The 17,324-nt window shown below is 41.4% G+C and overlaps 2 protein-coding genes across 6 annotated transcripts in view; one reads left to right on the top strand and one right to left on the bottom strand.

The window, feature by feature from the left end:
• The first annotated feature begins 2,577 nt into the window (after positions 1-2,577).
• On the top strand, positions 2,578-5,779 carry sp5l (Sp5 transcription factor-like). Of its 2 annotated transcripts, XM_074642748.1 has the most exons (3): positions 2,578-2,866; positions 2,946-3,026; positions 3,945-5,779. In XM_074642748.1, the coding sequence occupies exons 2-3, from the start codon at positions 2,973-2,975 to the stop codon at positions 4,980-4,982; spliced, it is 1,092 nt and encodes a 363-aa protein (XP_074498849.1). In that variant the 5' UTR covers positions 2,578-2,866; positions 2,946-2,972; the 3' UTR covers positions 4,983-5,779. The 2 variants fall into 2 exon arrangements, with proteins under 2 accessions (XP_074498849.1, XP_074498848.1); XM_074642747.1 differs by having other exon boundaries at positions 2,579-3,026.
• Positions 5,780-7,434: 1,655 nt separating this feature from the next.
• Positions 7,435-17,324, bottom strand: part of arhgef25a (Rho guanine nucleotide exchange factor (GEF) 25a) — a 47,518-nt gene continuing 37,628 nt past the window's right edge. For 2 of the 4 annotated variants that reach the window (XM_074644377.1, XM_074644379.1), the window contains 11 exons: positions 17,178-17,281; positions 16,912-16,981; positions 15,356-15,445; positions 14,383-14,475; positions 13,906-13,956; positions 13,750-13,827; positions 13,452-13,643; positions 13,067-13,247; positions 11,790-12,019; positions 11,365-11,499; positions 7,435-9,373 (listed from right to left, as the gene is read on the bottom strand). In XM_074644377.1, coding sequence (XP_074500478.1) covers positions 9,248-9,373; positions 11,365-11,499; positions 11,790-12,019; positions 13,067-13,247; positions 13,452-13,643; positions 13,750-13,827; positions 13,906-13,956; positions 14,383-14,475; positions 15,356-15,445; positions 16,912-16,981; positions 17,178-17,281 — 1,350 coding nt within the window. In that variant the 3' untranslated portion in view covers positions 7,435-9,247. The remainder of the gene's footprint in view (positions 9,374-11,364; positions 11,500-11,789; positions 12,020-13,066; positions 13,248-13,451; positions 13,644-13,749; positions 13,828-13,905; positions 13,957-14,382; positions 14,476-15,355; positions 15,446-16,911; positions 16,982-17,177; positions 17,282-17,324) is intronic. The other 2 variants (XM_074644378.1, XM_074644380.1) reach the window with 1 other exon arrangement.

The following is a 17,324-nucleotide window of genomic DNA, read 5'->3' as shown; positions in this document are numbered from 1 at the left end:
CTTTAATTAGGAATTAGACTATTTTCCTCAATGCTGTTGATGACTTACATCACATTTATTACTATTTGCATATAAGAGGGATTTGTATCATACAAAATCTATGCATTTTATTTATTTCAACTTGTAGTATGGACCTGCATGTGTTTATCCTCCCTATCTGAAATGATTTTGTTGCATTTGTATTTCAAGCCAGAGGCATTAGGAAACAATTATAATTCATTAAAATGCATCTTTCTTTCTGAGCCTTGTTGCTTTTGCTAAATATAACAGGCTAATTAATCTAGTCTAACATCCTGTAAATATTTTTTTTTATAGATAAATAGTATCATCATTATCATGTTTTAATTCCAACACACAGATTTTCAGATTTGCTCACCTGAAATAAACACAAGCTGTGATTTATTTGCAGGCTGCAGCTGAAATCCTTTGTTTCAAACTGAGGTGTCTCTCTGTCAAGGACATAATGTAAAAGCTGCTCTCTGTCTGCTCTGCTTTCACACCAATAACTTCAAAAAGGCCTCAACCAAATGGCACAGTTTAGTGTTTTTTTTCACTGCATTTCATTCCTTTTTTTTAAAGCTGTAAAGTCTAACAGTTACAACCAAGAACCTTTACATTTCTGCTCAAATTTAATTATAAAAGTATACACTTTCAAGTTAATTTATCAATTTTAGCTGGCTCCTCCTTTATGTTTATTTAAGGATCACAGTGTGTGTGAAACAGGGAGCAGCAGATAAGTGAAGAACTGTGAATTTACATGAGAAAACAGGTTCCCAGCCTGGATTTAAACTCTTAACATTGTAATGGTGAACAGACTTACAGAATGAGATTAAGACCCAATCTGCATTTAATGGAGCAGATCTGAAGCGGCCTCTACTTGAACTCTGAAATGTGAGAATGTCACACAGGGCGGCCTATTTGACATGTCGCCCACCGGTGAGAACTCCGAGGCTTTGATTGAGTTTTTATCAATTAGCTTTGTGAGGGAAAATACTGTTACTGTCTTCAGAGTGTGTGTGAGCCTCACGCCTGCCGGGCCGAGAGCTGCTGCCTGCTGCAGCGATAAGAAACTAAGTTTCTTATGTGACATCTGGAGAAAACTAATAATCAAACAGTGAATTAAATTACCCCCAAACTACTGTCCATATATTTATTCATTGCTTTAGAAAAAAAGGTTTTATGCTCATCTACTAAGCAGAGTTATTCACGTTAACTCCAGCTTTACTTTGTAAAATTCTGAATTTGACTAAATCAAGTGGATGTATTAACAGAAATTTCATAAACAAAGCCTAAACTACATTTTTGCATTGACTTTTCTGACATAAAGTGTTAGTGTTCATCCTTTTTTGTTGAATTAAGTGATGCAAGATGTATGATGACATCAAGGAAATTTATACTTTTATGCTTTCCTGTAATTATTTTTTTATGTTGCTGGTTGTTTGTCTTGATATTTTGTTGACTGGAGTGGAGATCATATAGTTTGCCCACCTTTTCATTCAAAACTGTGGATGCATTAGTGGATGTATTAACAGAAATTTCATAAACAAAGCCTAAACTAAATTTTTTGCATTGACCTCTCTGAGATAAAGTGTTGGCTTTCATCCATTTTGTTGAATTAAGTGATGCAATATGTATGACGACATCAAGGAAATTTATACTTTTATGCTTTCCTGTAACTATTTTTTTTATATTGCTGGTTGTTTGTCTTGATATTGTGTTAACTGGAGTGGAGATCATACAGTATAGTTTGCCCACCTTTTCATTCAAAACTGCACCACCGGTTGTTGCCAAAAATATAAAATCCATGTATGTTACTATCTTTACTTGAATTCCCACAGTGGAGTCGAGGCAGTATGCAAATACTCCCAGAGTGGAAAAATATGTTTGACTAAGCTGGCTATATTAGATCTTTTTAACAGATAAGCATTTTGTTCTTGGTCCTAAATGTAGAAATTTAAAGTTGCAGACACACACTGGAAAAACAAACCTATAGAATCTACTCAATATATGTGAGGTAACTATTTGCACTCAGTTTGGTTGGGTATAGATTTCACCCTATATGTTTTGAGTAAAGAGTACCTTAATTTAACAGCTATGACACACTAGAAGAAATTAGGTAAAGTCTATCCAACATTTCTCAGTAAAATACACAACTAATTACTTTTTTTACATTTTTTTTTTATGTTGCAGTTAATAAACAGGTAACGGAGATAGAATTTACCCATTATTGTATATTTTCCTTGCTGACTAATATAAATGAGAACATTTTAAACCATTTGCAAATTTCCAAAATCCTTTTTACAGCGCACAAACACTTTGAAATGTTGTTTTTTTGTGTTGTTGTTTTTTTAAATCATGCAGTTATTTGAAATGTAAAGAAGTGGGACACAACATGAGATGTCTCAAATGTAGATATTACAGGAAACCTCTTATCATGCCTTCTTTTTTTCCAGAACAATTGTAGGAGGAGTCAGCTCTTGGGGGTCAGCATTTGGTTGAAATTGAGTGAAATTATGAGTAGCCCACCCCTTCACCTAACAACCCTCCTCCTCCTCCTCCCTCACATCTCCTCTCTATTGACTCCCTCTCCTCCTGCATCATACTGGAGACCCCGTTGAGAGCAGCTTTTCTCTCTATAAAGACAAGATGCAGCTCAGGCGCCTTTTGAGATGAGCGCAAGGATTTTACTGCATGCGCAACTCTCTCTGTCTCTCCAACTTCAGACGCTTCAGCACCAAATCACCTTTATGGATTAGCTATAGTGCACTGAACATATTTACCTGAAGTGGACTGAAGGACGCTTGAATGACGTTGGATTTCACAGTCTGCTCCTCCAAAAGTGTCTGAGTCATCCGAGAACCTGAATGTGAGCATCTTTCTGTGCTGCGCTCCGAGCCTGTAGTTAGTAGTAGTTGAGACTTTGTGCGTCGCAGTTTGGGTTGCAGGTGCTTGGAGAAGGAGCGCGAGGACAGATGGCTGCGCTCGCGATACAAAGGACCGACAACTTTTTGCACACCTTTTTACAGGTTTGTTTGTTGGTCTCTTTTTGAGCATTGATTGAACGCGGATGTATTTACCTGCTTTTGTGGTGGTGAAAAGCCACCACTTGCACTACTTGTGCGTAATGAATGAATATATGCTCCATGTGCTTCATCTGAAGATAATCAAACTTGTTCTGGTGGTAAAATTATTTTAAATAATTATAATAAAATAAATAAAAAATATCAGGACAAAAGGTCATTACATGTTTAAAGGTGATCATTCAATTTTGGATTACATGTAGTGCCAAAATCTGAACTTTTTATGATTTAAAATATTTATTCAAATGTATTTAGATTTAAAACTTGTTATAGTGGTAAAATTATTTTAAATAATAATAATAAAAATTGGAAAAATCAAAATAGAGGCAAGTAAGACTAAAAAAATATCAGGACAAAAGGTCATTAAATGTTTAAAGGTGATCATTCAATTTTGGATAACATATAGTGCCAAAATCGGAACTTTTTATGATTTAAATATTTATTAAAATGTTCAAAAAAGGGGGGAGTCCAAGGCAATCTTCTGGCAAAAAATATAAAAAAGCCTTTATTCAATTGGCTATTTCATGATGAAATGCTAAAAACAATGCTGGTACATGTAAGATTGGGTAACAACCCACGCGTAGCGGCACAAACGAAGAAGGCTGTTTGTTTTTAGCATTTCATCATGAAATAGCCAATTGAATAAAGGCTTTTTATATTTTTTTTGCCAGAATAGTGCCTTGGACTCCCCCCTTTTTTGAACCTTTGTGTACCCCACCAAAGAGCACCTTCATCACACTGATTTGAACTTCCGAGCACTCTGGCCTTTTTCCCTTTTTTGAATTTATTCAAATGTATTTAGATTTAAAACTTATCTTCAAAGTGGCTTATGATGTGTGTTTTTTATATATCGCCCCCACACAGGACCGGACGCCCAGCTCCTCTCCAGAGGGAGCACCCAACGCCCTCTCCTTCCTGGCCACCACCTGTAGCCAGGCCTGGCAGGTGGGAAGTACCATGGGCTCAGAAGGCTCCCAGTTCCCCTACGAGAGCACCGTCAGCGCCACGTCAGGAATGTTCCAGCTCTGGAGCAACGAAATGGCGCCCAGCGCGGCCCTCAGCACACACCAGATGACCTTCACGGTGCCTAAGGTGCAGTTCCCCGGACACATGCAGCCTGGCCTGGGTCACCATCATCATCACCCTCATCATCACCACCACCATGAGCTGCCTCTGACCCCTCCGGCTGAGCCTCCCTCCTCCTACTCCTTTGAACTCTCCCCCGTCAAAGTGTTGTCCTCTCAGCCGCAGGCCGCCGGCCCGTATTACCCTCAGCACAACGGTGTGGGACAAAACTTCCCCAGCTTCCTCCAGAACACTTCAGCCAGGCATCACCTGCCTGGAGGTCACGTGGACGAAGGTCAGCAGTGGTGGAGCCTACCCCAAACCAACGCCGCCCCCGCCAACCACCCCTTCTCTCTAGGCAGACAGCTGGTGTTGGGCCACCAGCCCCAGATAGCCGCTCTCCTCCAAGGCACCTCCAAGGGCTTGCTGAGCTCCACACGCCGTTGCCGCCGCTGCAAATGCCCCAACTGCCAGGCGAACGGCGGGGGGTTGGAGTTCGGAAAGAAGAGACTGCACATCTGCCACATCCCAGAGTGTGGCAAAGTGTACAAGAAGACCTCTCACCTCAAGGCACACCTGCGTTGGCACGCCGGGGAGAGGCCCTTCATCTGTAACTGGCTCTTCTGCGGTAAAAGCTTCACCCGTTCAGACGAGCTGCAGCGGCACCTCCGCACACACACCGGAGAGAAGCGGTTTGGGTGCCAACAGTGCGGCAAGAGGTTCATGAGGAGCGACCACCTCTCCAAACACGTCAAGACCCACCAGACCAGGAAGAGCCGGTCGGGGCCGCCTTCGCAGAGCACAGACCCTCTGCTCACCAACATCAAGAGAGAGTAATCTCTGCGATCCATCATTCAAAAATAATAATCAACACTGAACAGACTGTGTGACTTACACTTCCTGCCATAGGTTTGCACTATAGAGGGTGAGCGTCAAGCTCCCTGAACATCTTCTCTCGTTAAAGCCCTACTTTTGACTTCAAGTAGTACCATAAAAATATATTTAGAGACCATTTTTAATAAAAAAAAAATTGTGTGCTATTTGAGGCAAGGCACCTTTAAAGAATACTTGAAGCCTTTTTCAGTGATAATTGTGAGAGTTTTGCTAAATTCAGTGTACTTTCCTGACAGATTTCCCCTGAAACAAAACTGATTTTATGCCTTTGACAATTTAAGATTTGTTAAAATTTCAACTGATGTGAAAATCTAAATTTTTTTCAGCATTCATTTTGTAAATATGTTGTGAATTATGTGGCAGACATGAGCAAAATTACGCACAGTTTTCCTTAATGTTGTCCATATTATCAAAATAAATGTATGCCTTAGTACAGCTAAAGGTTGCTGTATAAAAATGATAATTTCTGCTCTCAAACAGAATGAAAAGACGCTTCAGTTGCTGTTGATAATTTGATTTTTATTCCAAAAAACATTCTTTAATTCGTCAGCTTCAAGGTAGGGATCTTTTTTGAAATGTAAGTCTTTGATCTACAGATTTATCTCGTCTGCTCTTAAGCAGACTCCAGATTAGCAAACATTTTAAATGTTTAAATTCTTTGTAAATTATGTATAAATATCATGAACAATTTTATTGGGGTTATGGCCGCATGTAAATTTTAATAAACATTGTCCTTGCTGAAACAATTTCACTGTTTCTAATGTTATTTTCTTGGTGACTGATTGTGAAGTAAATGACTGACAGTGAGAGTCATTGGTTTTAAACCCTCTTAGCTCATTCAGTAAAACGTGTGAATTTCCGATGCCCCGGAGCTCCTTAAGATCTAACATTTTATTTAAATGATAATTTGATTGCATTCAGAATACAAATGCTGCTCTTTGTGCTGCTGGCGTGAAGGAAGAAGCTCCTAAAGAAGCCCTAACATGGTGGGCTGTTCAAAGATTTTCACACCTCAAAGTAAATAGTCAACCCATTGATGGGTGCTGTTTGTCTCGCCTGCTGCAATCAAGTTCACAATCATGTGGCTTTTAATGAGTGTTTTCTTTCTCTCAGCGGAGAAGATTGAGTCAACAGATGCAACAGAGGGCACTGGAGAGGAATTCCCTCTGAATGGGACCCCTGTTGCTGAGACCCCCTCAGTGGTGACAGGAACTCCCTTTGATTTTGCACCCTTGTGAAAGTTAATACCCCCCTCCACCCCCCTCCTCTGTCCCCAGCCTCCATATATCACAGCCGTGTTACGATCGGCTCTGCTTTACTGCCCAGAATGGGGCTTTATTCAGAGGCCAGCCAACCAGATGTCTGCTCATCCAGGGGTTTCTTCTCTTTGTTTTTAATCCTGTTTGAACTTTTGGCAAAGGGGGGATGCCACAGCAAGCGAAATGCTTCGCCTTTGTCTTCGTCAGAGGATCCCAAAAGTCGAGTCTGAGGACCTCCATGGGGTCTATAGAAAAAATAATACTTTAGTTGTACTAGTTAGTGTCTATTAGTAAAATGAATAAGAAATGAGCACACTGAGAATGCATACGAATGACGGTATTAATTGTCTGACGGTTTAGAAAGCACTTAAAGTGGAGTTACATCTCTGTAGTTACGTCTCTGTAGACATTAAAATGATAGTTATTTTAATCAAGAAAAATTATGTAGAGAAACTAGGGCTGTCATCTATTAAAATATTTAATTGCGATTAATCGCACATTTTTTATCTGTTCAAAATGTACCTTAAAGGGAGATTTGTCAAGTATTTAATATTCTTATCAACATGGGCGTGAGCAAATATGCTTGCTTTATGTAAATGTATGTACATATTTATTATTGTAAATCAATAAACGATACAAAACAATGACAAATATTGTCCAGAAACCCTCACAGGTACTGCATTTAGCATAAAAAATATGCTTAAATCATAACATGGCAAACTGCAGCCCAACAGGCAACAAAAGCTGTCAATGTGTCAGTGTGCTGACATGACTATGACTTGCCCCAAACTGCATGTGATTATCATAAAATGGGCATATCTGTAAAGGGGAGACTCGTGGGTACGCATAGAACCCATTTTCATTCACATATCTTGAGGTCAGAGGTCAAGGGACCACGTTGAAAGTGGCCGTGACAGTTTCTCTCGCCAAATTTAGCGTAAGTTTGGACCATTATTTAACCTCCTTTGTGACAAGCTAGTATGACATGGTCATACTGGTCAACTGAGCCCGCCACAACCTCGAGAGATCGATTGCGTTAAAACGTTACAAAAATCAGTGGCGTTAAAGCGAATTTGCATTAATGCGTTATTATCACGTTAACTGTGACAGCCCTAAGAGAAACACAAACGCTGCACTCAGTTTCAAAAAGACACTTTTTTATTTGATATGATACAACATTTCAGTCAAACATGGCATTAACCAACCCTCTCCTTGCTTTTGGTTCTCTGTAGTGGTATTACTTAAAGAAAAACTGCCTGATCGGTAATTCCCATGAAAACACACCAGTTCATATTAACTGCAGATGGATTCTGTGAGATGGCTCCACTCACCTAACGTCTCACCTTTCAGTTTATTTTGTGTAATTTATTATTATTGTGTTTACGGGCAGATTACTGAGCAGCTTTTTGCTTCATTGTGAGCACTGAAATATGAGGCCTATTGATCTTTGGTGCAGCTGTATGATCGAACTAAACTGGGAGTGAAAGCCTTGTGGGGACCTCTACTGGCCACGGAGAAGAACTGACTGAGGATAGCCACCTTCATCTACTCCGCTCTCCTCTTTTTGTCACTTTGGCGTAACAGATTTCTACGATTGTTTCGTAAGAGTAGTGGCAAACTGAACTATAAGTAAGAGTGAAACATTTGAGTGGTGAGCTGCTGTTTTTGGCACTGTCGTCTGAGGAAGAAGGAGCATGCAGATTCATCAGCATCACTCTTGTTTATCCAGCAACATATCATCCTTCATTTTTGGAACGGTAACACTTCTTGGCATACCCGGGTCATTCTTCATCTTTCAAGTGGAAATGTATGATTGCCTTTACGGTATGCACTGTACAGTATTTAGTCCATGAGGGCAAAAGCTATCAGTGATTATAGAAATGGTGCACAGCCTTGACATGACAACAGTGGACTAATAAAACAATTCATATTAGTTTAAACCAATGCACTTTTAAGGACGTGTGCCCCCAAACTACAACTACTTCGGCCTGGAAAGAAAGATCTGTGTAAAGTAGCATCGTGTCAGTCAATCACCAAGGAGACGTTGCATGCAACACTTTGGGTCAGCGAAGCAGTCCCTTTGAACACACCTGCTGTATCTCGCAACTCCTCTGGAGTTGCCCAAAGAGCAAAGAAGTAATCCGAAGTGACGTCATACCCACAGAGAACCTCCAGGGGGCTCCCTCACGCCTTTTTTGTCCAGATCAAACGAGGGCCGGTCAAACAGAATAAGAGAGCACACGGGGGCTCTCGACACTGTGGCAAGAAAAGAAAGTTCTTCACTTTCAGTTGAAACTCGAGTGAGTAGAGTCCTTGTGGCGCGTTCACGTCAAAGTGTTCTGCCTTTTCCCGTTCTTGTCGACACAAACAGCAAACTCGGTTGTCAGCAGGGGAATGACAAAATGTGTGAATGTAACTGTACTTGTCTTCACAATGGGGCATCAGAAAAAAACTTAATCAAGGAAAGGGTAAAAGAGGAGCCACTGCCACTCCTTGCACTCTCTCATGCACTCAAACACATCCACACACATTCAGGCACACACGTAACTCCAGTGACCGCCCCAATCAGGAATGGATATTTCTTCATCAAACAAATTCCCCTTGCCCTTTGAAAGAGAGAAGAGTATGGTGTACAAACTCTCAAAAGAGGTAAAAAGTGTCCATGGAGTGTTTTCACTCTGAGCCCGGTAACACCCCACCGGGTGCTGTTCATGTACACTCGAGGTGTCCGAGGCTTCCCATTGAATGGCTCTCTAAAAACAGGAGTTGCAGCCCAGAATTCCTTCATATGTTCCTTCAGGTTCCTTCATTATCCTCCAGAAATCCTGACTGAACCAGGTAAGGGTCCAGCCTGGCTTAAACAGACAGTAGACAAGTCTTCTTGTCTCCACAGCTGTGGCGTTTAGCTGCTGTCCTCCCGACGACGCAGGAGACAGAGAGCGTCAGAGTTCATAGGTCGTCCTCGGCGAGCTGAGCCAGGTTGCTGGGGCGTCGTCCAGCTGAGGGGCCCGACAGCGGAGCCTGGCTCCCAGCATCAGCAGCCTGACCCCTCCGGCAGCCCTCTCCTGCTCTCTGCTGGGGACAGAGGGAACATTCATCACACACCGTATAAAGTACTTCCATGTACTGCACTCACATATCTACTGGGGCGGCACAATTAATCCAAATTTTCTCGAAATCGCAATATGGCCTAATGCAATTTTCAAATCGCAGGAGGCTGACTATTAAAGGCGAAATGTTTTAAATGTTTTAAATGTCCTGACTTGCACATCATATTCTACAGATTTAAGAAAACATCTTTGTTTGGTACAGATCCCCGCAAAAATCACACCATAATCATTTTAATTAGGGCTGTCAAAGTTAACGTGATAATAACACGTTATTGCAAATTTGTTTTAACGCCACTAATTTCTTTAATGCATTAACGCATTCGATCTTCTGGAGGTTGTAGCGGGCTCAGTTTTAAAGCTAGAGTGAAGATACTGACTGAAACCTAAGGAATCTATGGTACCAACCATGTCATACTAACTTGTCGGTAAGGAGGTTAAATAACGCTCCAAACTTATGCTAAATTTTGGCGAGGAAAATCTGGCATGGCCAATTTCAAAGGGGCCCTTTGACCTCTGACCTCAAGATATGCGATTGAAAATGGGTTCTATGGGTACCCACGAGTCTCCCCTTTACAGACATGCCCACTTTATGATAATCACATGCAGTTTGGGACAAGTCATAGTCAAGTCAGCACACTGACACACTGACAGCTGTTGTTGCATGTTGGGCTTGAGTTTGCCATGTTATGATTTGAGCATATTTTTTATGCTAAATGCAGTACCTGTGAGGGTTTCTGGACAATATTTTTTTGTGTTAATTGATTTCTAATATAATATATACAGTACGTACATTTGCATAAAGCAGCATATTTGCCCTCTCCCATGTTGATAAGATTAAATACTTGACAAATCTCCCTTTAAGGTGCATTTTGAACAGATAAAAAAAATTGTGATTAGTCATGATTAACTATGGACAATAATGCAATTAATCGTGATTAGATATTTTAATCGATGGACAGCATTACTTTTAATGATTTTCAATGAAAATGAGAAATCATTTAAAAATGATCATTCTCTCTAATATCGCAAATCATATCACAGTTGCAATATCAGTCAAAATAATCACAATTAGATATTTCTTTCAAAATAGTGCAGCCCTAATTTCTACGAATAAAACTTCCACATTCATACCAAATAAAAACAGTATAAATAACACCTAATATATCAGTAATTTTTCATTTACAGCCACAGTCTAAAATGCATTGGCACAAGTTCCATCTATTCATCCCAGAACAAGTATAGGAAACGATTATCTGGCTCTGATAGGCATCTCTCTCTGACTTCCTCATCTGTCTCACCCTGCTTCCTGTTTATTATGTACCGAGCCTGTCCAGCTTGAGTAAACAACTGCTGGCCTGCCAACACCGCCTCGCTGAGGATAACAGCCCCGTGATGACAGAGGGAGACGTTGCTAATGATAATGTAAAGCAAGATGCTCCCATTGTTGACAGGCTAAAACTTCAAAGTAAGGGCCTGAAATGGAAAATTATATATTTAGTGTAAAACGCTGAGATGTGGGAATTTCCCTTCTTTGTATTAACTGAAACAAGTGTGGATAACATTGTAATCCATTTCCTTCAGAACAAATCCAGATTTTTATTGATTCCTTTTTCATCCAACAGGGGGAGAAATAACTCTTCTTATGACTCGATAAATCCCTTCACTGTAAGTGTGTCTAAATAAATGGTTACCATTTACTGAAGTCTTCCATCTTTTAATTACCCTTAATGAGCGCATTGGAATCATTGTTGTAATTCGTTGCACAACATTGACGTTGTAAAATGGTTCATTATTTCCCCGCTGGTTAGCTTCCTGTGGCTTGTTTTGTCATTAATTTTCCCCATGCTGGTGTTGAATAATGACTGGAGCACCATGTTCAGCTATGTGCAGAATAATCACATCTTAAATGTAACAAATATAGACAGTTTAGTCTCTAAATGCATGCATATACGCTACCTGTGCACTTTGTGTGGTGGGTGTGTACAGCCCGTTTGACACAGCTTGACAGTTTGGCTGATCAGTGAAGCCCAGTTGGACATGTGATGGAGAAACAGTGTGGGAGTCAGCAGGGCACAGCTGGACCACAGTGGGCTGCAGATGCAAACAACAGGTAGGTCACTCACCAACACTGTAGCAGTGCATGCACACAAAACCATTTGCTGTTTTTATTATCCCATTTGTGCAGACAGACCAGTCCCACAGCCAAAAAAAGTTTTAAGAGATAATCAGGCCTGGCAGTGACTTAGGTGTCTCATATATAGAAATACTGTGTTTGAGTGGGTGGTTATTGCAGAACAGTATTGCAGTATAGGGCAGAGATAGAAACAGATAATAATGATGTAATACATAGGGCAGAGAAAGAGTCAGCTAAAGAAACTTACGTCCCGCAGTGAGTAGGTCTCGCTGGGTCCTTGGCCCTGGCCTTGGCTGGGCAGGTAGAGCGTGGGGAGGGAGGTGTTGTGAGAGTGAAGGGAGGGCAGCTTATGGCGGTCAATAGAGGCGGAGGAGTGGGGCCGCAGGGCGCTGGCAGCAGACAGGGGGGGCCTCATGCTGCGGCCCAGGCTATTAGACTTGCTCTCTCGTCGCTGGTACTCAATAGGAGACTGTAAGGCTGAAACACACAGAGGAACAGAGACAGTTAAGCTCTGTACCTGATTTTGAATGTTTTACAAAGCATTGTATTATGTGGATTCAGCATTTATTTTGTAATTAACACTTTACTTCAACCCCCTTATTTAGCATTTATAAGCACTATATGAGCTGAATTTATATAGTATAGCTACAAGCAGATAAGGGCATTTAGGTTTATTAATGTCTTTGTCAACAATTATAACCTCATTCATGATCTATTTATACACCAGCCTCCCCACAGGAGGAGTTATAATTATTTAACACTTATATCTGGTTACAACTACATTATAATGTGTTATAAATCTTTCATTAAATGAAAATCAAAAAGTTTACATGAAAAGATGAACTCAGTCAATACTTTATTTAATTTGCAAAGATATGCGCCCTCTTGGTGTTGGCTGTAATAAATGCAAAATGCAGATACCACTGTTCTGATTGCACAAAAAAGTAAACTTTTTTACTCAGATTGTAAGCATATGGTGGTGTGTTCTTTATACTATGATAGTTTTACTGAAATTAGATTTTTAAAAATCGCAATATATTGAATCGTATCGCCAGATACAGCCCTATTATTATTGCCTGTGTTGCGTAAAGACTTCAGTAAATGCTGTCTGTCAGACAGCCTAATAAAAGAGGTCAAGGAATATGGAAGCCCATTTCCACCAGGAAAAAAAGGTGATAAATTAGGAATGATAAAAACTACTGATGCAAAGTAAAGTTGATACTGTGTATACCTTGTAAGAATGTCGATTTGAGATTATAAGATCCAAAATAAAATATCTGCCTTAGTATTTTACTTACTATCTCATAATGTTGACTTGCTGTGACTATTTTTTTTATCTTTATCCTCTTTTTTTCTTTTATTTTGGTGGAATGGACCTCCAAAGGCCAAGACTACATGGTCAAACAAAAATTCATCTCAACTAAGACGGATTCAACTTGTGAACTGACGACGAAGTCAATAAATGTCAAATGTGCCACAATGAAACATGATTTATGGCTCGGGGGGGGGGGATGTGGGTCTAACCGTTGAGGAAGTTGCGCTGGCTTTCCAAGATCTGAACCACATCGTTGACCCAGGCCCTGCAGATCTCCGGGGAGGAGGCCAGCAACTGGAAGCGCACCACACTCCCGTCAGGGTTGCGTGACGTCAGCACAAAGCGGGCGTCATCGCCCTCCACGCTGGGCTCCACCCCCAGGCAGCTCACCTGGAAAACATCACATTTGATTAGCATCTGTGAGGAGTCCATCCTGCTGAGTTGCTTGTTAAAATCTTCACTTCAACACATGCAAGCCTCTAAAAAGTCCCTGCTCTGGGATTATGTAATTAGTGTGGTGTGAGCTGTTGTGTAACCTGGGAGTAAAATTTCTATTTTTGGTATTATATTTTGCTGTAGCTGATCTGAGTTCACCTTGATGCTGTTCTTAAAGATGTATCCAGGGAGTGAGAAACCTTTCTTCCTGTCAATTGGCTCACTGAAGATGACGAGCTGCTCGAACAGGAAGATCCGTCTCTCCTTTGCTCGGGACAAGAAGCCACTGTCCTGCTCTGTCACAGTGAAGGTGTCTTGCTGGAGCAGTTTGCCCTGGGCTGTGATCTTCCCCTGGTACCACGGCGAAGATAAACAAAACCAACAGAGGAAGCGGTTACGGTTTGATAGTTGGCAGGAGAAATGTTTTGAAGACTTTGAAGGATGGTCTGAGACGTACCTCGAAGCCTTGTAGTCTGCCCACATTCATCATGTCATTGCAACGTTTTGGCACAAAGCACATCACTTCTGCTGCTTTCTGTTTGAAAGACCAGAGTGAGTTTGTTACCAAAGAATACTAATAAAAAGCCTTATATTTCTGAATCAGGACACCCACCTCCAGCTCCTCTGTGTCCATCCCAGCTTTGGTGTAATACTTCAGGAAGTCCTGCTCAAATAAACACAGCATGGTCACCAGAGCATTCCAGGTTTACTGCTCAGAGTAAGGTGAGGACATCTGGAGGAGTATTTATGGGTGTTGAACCCACCTTTCATTTGAATGCCAAAGGGCAAAGTTTTATATTTAGGCAACGTTTTATACCAGGGATGTCATTTTATGATCATCTTCAAAGGTTTTCACGTATGATTGTTTAAATCCTACGATATGAATCTCATTATGTAATTTCCTCTTTGGCTGGAAAGTGGTACGAACAGATGATGCGCCCGGTGTGTCGTCACTGTTTCTGTGTGCGTGCTTGTATGTTTACAACACCGTGACTGTGTGTCAGACAGCTGCAAAGTGAACACCAGTATGTGTGTGTGTATAGGTGTTGTTGATGTGTGATCAACAGCATAGCAGTGGCCTGCTTTTCACCTTGAGCAGCAGCTGGTACTTCATGATCCTCTGGACGGGTGTGATGAGCAGGTCGTTGAGCTGCAGCCTGTGGCCCAGCTGCTGCCGCAACTCCTGACAGCAGAGACGGACACAACAACACGACACCAGTCAGCATGACTCAGTCAGCCACAACACAAAACACAGCAGCTAATGACCGATATTATCCCTCTGAGACAGTATATCACAGGAGTCATACTGTTTGTCTGTAAGACTTGTGTTTACTGTCAATGAAAAGACAGTAAACTGAATAATAAATGGCAGCTGAAAAGACACCAACATGGCCATGTATAATATATAGAATAGGAACAGTTAGACATCCATGCATACTAAAGGGCTTATTAACTACAGTGTTTGTCCTGACTCAATAAGTAATTCAACACAAAAAATTCTCCAGCTTCCTCCCACAGTCCAAAGACATGCAGGTTAGGTTGATTGTTGACTCTAAATTGCCCGTAGGTGTGAATGTGAGCGTGAATGGTTGTCTGTCTCTATGTGTCAGCCCTGTGATAGTCTGGCGACCTGTCCAGGGTGTACTTGGTGACATCACCACGTTACAGAAGAAAAGGCAGGACTTCAAGCAAGGCATTTCAGGAGCAGTGCTTCTGTTGGGGAGAGTAACTCCCTCTGGCATGGACTTTGGGCTTTGTAACTTTGCAGACCATTTACATGCACAAAAAAAATATACAACACACTAAAGAAAAGGGAAAAAGCACAAAAGCATAATAGGTCCTCTTTAAGTGTATTAGGTAAAAATCTCAAACATTTGCTGGCTTTAGCTCTTCATATGTGAGAATGTAATATTTTGGGGTTTTGGACTGTTGGTCACAAAAACAGAACATTTTAAGACATCACCTTTGACTCTAGGAACTTCTGATGGACATTTTTCACTATTTTCTGACATTTATAGACACCAACTAAATATTGATCGGTTAATCGAAAAAAAGGTACTCACCTCAAAGTAAGTCTCGATATACTCTGAGACGATATGTTCCGACTTGGGCTTGTTCTGACAGTATACAACGTACATATGCAGACGCCTCTCCTGCATTAAAGGCCAGACAAACATCTCATTACAAAATCATTCAGCTGAACCTTTGACACAAAGTTAAAAAGACTTTTTCGCTGTGAGAAAAATGTGTCTTTAATTGCATTACAGATAAATGAAAATGCCCCTGAAAGAGAGCGAAAACAACAATGGCAGTGTCTCTGAGCGGAGCAATAATGACTTGTCTCAGAGTGCGGCGCCTTTGAAGCTGCCTCTGTCTGGTTAGCGCTTACTCTTCTGTGACTAATTGGCATGGGAGTGCAGATGTGGCAGTCCTGAGAGTCTTAATGGAGTTACATGTAGATGAGCATCAGGTTATGTATAATTCACCCAGGTTACCCTCAGTGTAACCAGAGCCTGTCGATATAAGGCTGTACCTAGCAACAAGCTGCATGGCTCTGTAACCTAGAAACCAGCGAGCTGCTCCACCTGAATACGGACATCGTGTAGCAGAAGACGGCTGCATGTGAAATACGAGCGCTCTGTATCTGTGTACTAGCGTGGCTGCATGTTTACATGTGTTTATATGTTGCATGTGCGTGATTGAGCACACATGTTGCATATTGGTGACACAGCTCTCATTAAAAGCAGATTGGGCTTTCTGCTTTTCATTAGGGCCGTGTTCCCAGTTTGCTTGTTTTCACAGTTTGACACCGTGCTTAGATTTAGTTACAAGTTTCTTTATTCCCCCCACAGGCTTTTTAAGTGGATTATCCAGTGGGCTGAGCCTTATTGAATTGTTTAAAGAGCTACAGACAGAGAGAGAGTGAATATAGCAAAAGAGAGACACAGACATTTAACTTAATCACCTTCAGACAAGTTGGTCAAATTACGTATCATGTCTGCCCAGACTACATGTGCCACCACTTAACCAATATATATATAAATCTAATTTTGCTCCCTGTATAAGCCCTGTGACCGTATATCAGCTCGTCTATTCTAAGAACAATATACTTAAAAGTGAATCTTTCTTTGTATGCATCGCTTTGCTTCACTCTGTAGCCAGGATATGTAGGAAGAAGCAGGTCGCCGTTTTGGGTGGAAAAAAGCCTTCATATCAAAGAGCCTGAGCTGAGGGTTTGTTATTCCTCGTCTTATTCATGTTGTCTTTTCTGGCTGTTTTTTCCCTGGTGTTTCCTGACCGGTCCAGCCCAGACTGGAAATCGGCCAGTGTGTCGTTCGTGTGTATGTGAGGGTTTTCCAGGTGTGCTGTTGTAAAAACACAGCCTGGACTGAGACGTATCAGTAACAGGGAAGTGGAAGGAGAGACGCTGGCAGTTAGTTGAGAGAGAGAGAGAGAGAGAGAGAGAGAGAGAGAGAGAGAGAGCGGTACGGCACAGGATAAACAGGAGCTCTGCATGTTTTCTTTGCTCTATTTATCCTCACGCCAAACAGCACAAGGAAGCAGACCCAGACACTTCCACTGACGTGTGTGTGTGTGTGTACACGGTAGTCATACTCACATGTTTAATGAAGAGCTGAGCCAGCCTCTCTGGCTCTGCTATACACTTCTCCAGCTCTCCCAGGAAGTAGCTACAGAGAGAAAACACACACAATCAACCCCCAAAACGGAAGGTCAGATTTGTCTCTTGACCTATTGTTCCTTTGTCCTCCACTCGGACACAAACACAATACTCTGCAAATCCCTGTTTGTCTTTTCGCTTTGAATGCGGCTGGAGCAAACATACCATTTTTCCACATCAAATGCATTTAAAAATCAGGGACTTACTCTTTATGCCAGTCAAATATTTGGTGAATGTTCCCAAAAACAATCTTGTCTTTTCCCTTCATGTCCTCCGGGATACCTTTGGAGTGCATTGTGCCCATGTAGCCCTGCAAGGAAATGACAGAGCTGCTGACGTCCGTTCACAACCAC

The sequence above is a fragment of the Sebastes fasciatus genome, chromosome 8, assembly GCF_043250625.1.
Source record: "Sebastes fasciatus isolate fSebFas1 chromosome 8, fSebFas1.pri, whole genome shotgun sequence".
NCBI lineage: Eukaryota > Metazoa > Chordata > Actinopteri > Perciformes > Sebastidae > Sebastes > Sebastes fasciatus.
This window is presented reverse-complemented; position numbering and strand designations above follow the sequence as displayed.